The 7,106-nt window shown below is 40.1% G+C and overlaps 1 protein-coding gene and 1 pseudogene across 1 annotated transcript; both read right to left on the bottom strand.

Annotated features, from left to right (window-relative positions):
• The window catches only part of LOC123957483, a 24,584-nt pseudogene that overhangs the window by 9,334 nt on the left and 8,144 nt on the right, over nucleotides 1-7,106 (bottom strand).
• Nucleotides 2-2,019, bottom strand: LOC123958113 (protocadherin gamma-A11-like; the record flags this gene model as incomplete). The annotated part of the gene is made up of 1 exon (XM_046031330.1): nucleotides 2-2,019. A coding segment is annotated over exon 1 (1,956 nt), but the record flags the coding sequence as incomplete, so codon positions are not given.

Genomic DNA, 7,106 nt, shown 5'->3' with positions numbered 1-7,106 from the left:
ACATGGAGCAGGTGGCAGAGAGAGAGGGCTGTCCGTTATCTTTCACTGCCACAATAAGGTTCTGTTTCATGCTGTCAGACTCAGAAATGTCCCGCTGGGTCCTGATCTCTCCGCTGTGGACACCGATAGTGAAAAGTCCCGGATCGGTGGATTTGACTATATGATAGGACAGCCAGGCGTTCTGTCCGGAGTCCGCGTCCACCGCTATCACTTTGGACACCAGAGAGCCTCCGTGTGCAGCTTTGGGGACCAGCTCGGTCATGAAGGAGTTGCCCTCCGGGGCGGGGTACAGTATCTGAGGAGAGTTGTCATTCACATCCGATATGAAGACACTCACGGTCACGTTGCTGCTGAGCGGAGGAGAACCGTTGTCTCTGGCCATCACGTGGACTTTAAAACTCCTGAACTGTTCATAATCAAACGACCTCACAGCGTGGATCACCCCCGTGTCCCCGTTAACAGACAGATAGGAGGACACCGGGGCACCGTTCACCTCACCGGGTAACAGAGAATAAATCACTGTACCGTTTTGTCTCCAGTCGGGGTCTCGAGCACTAACGGAACATAAAGTGGAGCCAGGTTTGTTATTTTCAGTCACATATGCGCTGTAGGACTGTTCCTCAAACACCGGTGGGTTGTCGTTGATGTCTGCTACAGATAACTGAACAGTTTTAGAGGAGGACAGAGGTGGAGAGCCCTCGTCAGTGGCGGTGATTGTAATGTTGTAATCAGACACTAGTTCACGGTCCAGTTGTCCTGTGGTCACCAGAGAATAATAGTTTTTAATAGAAGGAACCAACTTAAAGGGGGCGTTTTGCTGAATGGAGCAGCGGACCTGTCGGTTACTCTCAGAGTCTCTGTCCTGCACGTTGATGATGCCCACCTCTGTACCAGGTGTGGTGTCTTCCGGTATGGGATTCGACAATGATTTCAAATTGATTACAGGGGCGTTGTCATTCACATCAGTGATCGAAATTATTACCTTAGCATAAGATGACAGTCCTAACCCATCTTTTGCTTTCACGCGTATTTCAAACGATGTGGTAGTTTCATAATCAACAGTGCCAATTACTCGAATCTCACCTACTTTACGGTCGATACTAAATATCTTTTTCACATCTTCAGTAACATGCCCGAATTCATAAGTCACATCTCCATTGATTCCCTCGTCTGCGTCAGTTGCCTTCACTGTGACCACTACAGTATCTAAAGGAGAGTTTTCTGGCAGACTAGCTTTATAAATGGCCTGGCTGAACACTGGGGCGTTATCATTAGCATCCAGCACGGTGACGTGTATCACTACTGTACCTGATCTCAGAGGGGAGCCACCATCTAGAGCTGTAAGGAGCAAATTGATCTCCTTTTGCTTTTCACGATCAAGCTCTTTATCAAGAACAAGCTCTATTGTGTTTCCATTAGCAGCCAAAATGAAATTATCATTCTTTTTAAGGCTGTACTGCTGAACTGAATTTTGTCCTATATCCGCATCGTGCGCCTCTTCTATCACAAAACGAGCTCCCCTGTCTGCGGACTCTCGAATTTCTATATTTATCAATTCTTCCTTAAACTGTGGCGAGTTATCATTAATATCTTGAATATGAAGACCAATTCGATGGAGCTCGAGGGGATTTTCTAGCACGAGCTCATGTTTTAGGATGCACGAAGCCTTTTCTCCACAAAGCCCCTCTCGGTCAATCCTGTCGGCAACAATCAGTTCTCCGTTGTTCAGATTTATGTCACAGTAACGCTGATCAGTCCCATCGGTGTCAATGCGGGCTTTTCTGGTGGACAGCGCGCCCGTGTCGAGCCCGAGATCCTTGGCTACATTTCCAATAACTGATCCTCGTTTCATCTCCTCTGGAAAAGAATAGCTCATGTCTCCATATGCGGCGTGTAAAAAAAAGAGGAAGAAATGAAACCCGGACGTTTGAAACACGAATATTTTCGAATCCATCATCGACAACGAGTTCCTAAAAGGTTGAAAAACAAAGGGAACAAAGACAGTTCAACCACATAACACGAATATCAACCGCGATTCTAGAGTGATTGTCGCTATCTGGACACAACAGCACAAGAATTTGCGTCCACACCAAACGATAGAGGAATCCAAACATCCTTTGGCTGGTGTATAGCGCCACCGTGAGTTCAAGAAACAACTATAAAAATAAAAGGAACACTTCAATTTGATCAAACTGTAGCCTGATTATAACTACTGCTAATCTGTGTATGAAATAGACACTGGCTCTACTTTGATATAAGTTTAAACTATGTTTGCAACTGTTGATTCCACCATGAAAACATAAGGTTTAGACCAGGACATAATCACGAAACTAGCAACCTCGATAAACACATCTTAAACCATGTCTAAAATGCAGACTGGTATGTTTTTAATAGTATGTTTAGTTACTGTGAGGATCTGTGATGTGTATCCTCACACAGTCAATCACCTTGCGTCATGGCTACTAAAACATTGACTTTTGTCTAGATAATTTATGGTAGTAGGCAGATATTTACTGTAACCATCTGATGTAACCTTGTGCAGTGATCCCAGTGTTTGTGTGTTTCCCCCCTTCAGGATGTGATGGCAACCGGGTTTTCTGCGTGAATGTTTTAACACTGGATATCCTGGTCCTAATTTGTTTAGCCTAAACTGCATGCATGCCAAGTTCAGTGTGGTAGTTTGATCATATCCTTTTATAAGTGTCGGATCGTCATCTATTTTTGTGCCGAAGATGCCGTCAGATTGTATCCAGTATGGCCAAAAAATAAAGTCAATCCAGATAGTTTTGTTTACTTCTTAGTAATTATTTGATTTTAATGCTTTTAAAAGTGGCAACACTAAATTGACTGTCATCACTAATGAATTCCTGAACACCTGTTGGATTAAAAAGTATAGTAGCAGTCAGTAATATTTAAAAGGGAAGTGAGTTTATGCAGTTTAATCCAGCCACTAAATGTTTATAGAGTTAACGATTACATAATTTTACCTGCAACTTAAATCATTCACAATAAATTCACTACTTCTCTGGTTTTATCATCACATTCACCTACATGTGGACTTAACTTCTGATTGGTTTTTAATCACACCATAGCAGTACAGGTGTGGAGAATGATGCATAAACTAAAAACGTCTGAAAAGATATCAGTCTCCATCCTGTTTCTTCTTCAGGTTGGAAAAATCCTCCATATAAACTCTGAAAGTAGAGTAGAATCTCCTCACCATATCCTTACAAGTAGCAGTGACTTTTGGATTTCTGTCTTCAGTTTTCTTTATTTGTTACAGTCTCAAGATAAATCTGTAGTTTTATGTCCTTTACTGTAATAGATACTTTGTTTCACCACTTAGTTTATTTCTGTAGTAGTGGTGTTTGCTCCCAACACAGTCATTCATTTATTTGTGAACTCAATACATGTTTATTAAATGTAATCTTGATTTCACCAAGATTGCAAAGAAACATGGAAGGAGGGAGACATATTCAGCTTTGGTCAGCTTTGACCAATAAAACATGGCTTTGTTCTCTATATCAGTTATTTTCTGACACATTATAAACAGATCCTCTACAATGCAATTCATAAGTATAAAAAAAATAATAAGATAATTTGTATAGTGGTATGGTTCTAAACTTCCTTAGCTCTGAAAGGTGATAGATTGTCAAGGTGATGAACTGGTCAAGAACATGCGTTTAAAGAGATATGGGATTATTATTCACCAGAGTTAACACAAAGCATTATTGCTCTAAAGACATAAGTTCTTGTGATATTCTTCTTGCAGCTCTGACATTAAAACAACCAACTTGTTCTGATTTTTTCATACTTTACAGAAAAAAAAAATAAAAAACGTGCACATCAAGTTATTGACGGTGTTATGCAAATGCATCAAATACAAGCACAAAAATTGTAATAAAGGTAATCCCTGCAAACCAGTCTTGTATTCAAGAAGAACACATACTGTAAGGAAGGTCTGTGGGTAGCAAAATTATCATTTGATGTGCAGATTCATAAAATGTCTTGCATGCAAGAGCAGGGTGCAGATAACTTCAGTGTTGTATTTTGCTTAAGAAAAAATACCACAATCCTTAAAGAACATATGTACTTTAGTTCTACCAACTTGTAAAACACTGCAGATCTACAAATACCATGGTGATTTAAGTTGATTACAACATCTTACCAGATCACATACAGTTTAAGATGGACTGAACAAGCCTCTTCTCTCATCTGTAGAGAGGAAGATAAAAACAAACACCCTCATACCATCACTGAATAGAGATACCTAAATGAGGATCAACAAGAAAACAGCAAATATTTTAGATCCAAATTAACCAGACCTGGCAGTATACACATGTAGTTAAAACCAATAACTTTACACCCAGCCAATCCACACAAAAAAATCAGACAAAACAACTGTTATCAAAGTTACTGTACTGGGAAAAAAAACTATCTGGGTTACCTGGGAGGGAAAATCCCTCATTCTGTCAGTATGACCTATTTAAACTACCTCCATGAAACTCAGACTGTGTTTAGATGAACAAGGTGACTGATATTTTGTCAAGTCATAGCCTAACAAAATTGACAAAGACTGAAGCTTAACAGTAAAAACACACAGTGGATAAAATGCACATATGAATCATAACATTGTCAATAAAATAAAGGTCAGTTATTAAGGCAATATCATTGAGCTAGCACAATCGGGCCGACACTACTGTACAAACAGTCAAAATGCAATGAATAAGTTGTTGTTTTTCCTCTCTCCATTTGTCTGATCTGTATGTCACAATCACAGTGGTCAGACCAGAAAAGAAAACAACCACAACAAAACTCAAACACAAGGAAGCCTAAACAAACACACCTGTTTATAAAGTGTAGTGGGCTAAATTCAAATGTAAAGACCTACATACTACAGGTGATGCCATCCACCTAAAGAACCAGCATTAGACAACAGCAGTAGGTTTTCAGGAATTCAGCTTTTATATCAGTCTGCTATAATTTATTATAACATTAATACCCTGGCCAAAAGTGTAAGATGGGTGTGTATATTTAAACTGACTTATGTGGCAGACACTCCTGACCAAAGCAATGAAGAAATGAGGTACAATTCAAGCAAAAGTACATTGAGCAGAAGCTATCAGGAAAAAGTGTAACAGAGCGCAGTTTCAAATTCCTTCTGATAAATGTGGCACAAGATTGCATGCGTATTAAGTGACATGAATGCATATGAAGAGGAGTGATTTGTCTGCCAGAGACTTTCAGCAAATAAGTCACCTAATGATGATGATTGAAAATGAAAATAGCATGTATGGACACAGACGTTGTTTTCGTTGCAACAAAGATCACCTGAGTGTCATATAGAATCTCTCAAAGATAATCACTGGAACTCTGTCACATCACAGCCTTTATGCAGCTGAGTAGATTTTAGCAATATATTAGTAATCATTTGATTCAAGCAATGCCTGCACTATAGGTGGATATTTTCAGATGTTAAGAGATAATATATTGAATTAGTAAAACCTGAGGACCAGGGTTTTGATGACAACATGAGAACAATTTCTTCAAAAATGAATGTCACTATATCAGAACTTCACATGGACAATAGTACATTATACTGACCAAACACCAAGAAATCTACAAATTAATCATCACTCCCAGCGAAGTGACAAAATGACAGCAAATGAGAGTAAACTTAAAATAGATAATATTCCTGAAATTTAAATACAAAATTGATCAAGAAAACATCATTATTCTAACTTGGACAACAGATATCAAATTCCCTGCTAGATGGATACAGTTTAAGTGTCCAGAATGTATTAATTTGTACCAAGAGTAAAACTAACAATGTTCACAAGCATCTAAAACTAAAACTCAACAAGACATTTAATAATGAGCAAAAGAACATGAAAGTGACCATGGTTGAAATGAAATCGCTTTTGAAAAAGTGAACAAAAACTTGTTAAGAAAGACACTAAAATTGTTTACAAAAACGTTTACAGCAATTAATTAGACAGTCAGACAAAAGGAAAATTACACACCACAACCAATTATTAACATTAGTAAAGGATAAACTTTGATTTTGGAAGATGAAGAAAATTTGATTAAAAATGGAAAGGTTGACACGAAAATATGTTTAAAGTGACGCCAAGTGTAGTTATACCTCTGACTACCTCTCTAATTCTCCAAACGCTTCAGCAAAGTTCACTAATATGAAATGTGTTCCTACCTCAGGAGAGTCATCACAATCTCCAAACGCTTCAGCAAAGTTCACTAATATGAAATGCGTTCCTACCTCAGGAGAACCATCACAATCTCCAAACGCATCAGCAAAGTCAGTCGGACTTTTCCTCAGAGTCTGGTCGGCAGGCAGTGTGTTGTCATTGTAAGATGACACGAACTTAAAGTCACTGGTCCTAGAACCCGTTGTCAGGTAGGCGTCATAATTGTAAGTGCTGCGTAAAGTTCCTGTGCCGTCAACATCTGCGTAATTAGGAGGGAGATAAGCGCTGGGGATGGCGACTGCTCCATCAAACAACAGTCTGGGCTTTCTCCTGCGACAAAACCTCACACCCAGGATGATGATAATGAAGGTCAGGAAAAAGGTGGACACAGACACCAGCGCGATGATCAGGTATGAGGTCAGCTTGGAGTTCTTCTCATCATAAGAAATGTCCTTCAGTTCTGGCACCTCAGCCAAGTTATCAGAAATAAGTAAATACATGGAGCAGGTGGCAGAGAGAGAGGGCTGTCCGTTATCTTTCACTGCCACAATAAGGTTCTGTTTCATGCTGTCAGACTCAGAAATGTCCCGCTGGGTCCTGATCTCTCCGCTGTGGACCCCGATAGTGAAAAGTCCCGGATCGGTGGATTTGACTATATGATAGGACAGCCAGGCGTTCTGTCCGAAGTCAGCGTCCACCGCTATCACTTTGGACACCAGAGAGCCTCCGTGTGCAGCTTTGGGGACCAGCTCGGTCATGAAGGAGTTGCCCTCCGGGGCGGGGTACAGAATCTGAGGAGAGTTGTCGTTCACATCCGATATGAAGACACTCACGGTCACGTTGCTGCTGAGCGGAGGAGAACCGTTGTCTCTGGCCATCACGTGGACTTTAAAACTCCTG

The sequence above is a fragment of the Micropterus dolomieu genome, linkage group LG19, assembly GCF_021292245.1.
Source record: "Micropterus dolomieu isolate WLL.071019.BEF.003 ecotype Adirondacks linkage group LG19, ASM2129224v1, whole genome shotgun sequence".
In the NCBI taxonomy this organism is placed as follows: Eukaryota; Metazoa; Chordata; class Actinopteri; order Centrarchiformes; family Centrarchidae; genus Micropterus; species Micropterus dolomieu.
This window is presented reverse-complemented; position numbering and strand designations above follow the sequence as displayed.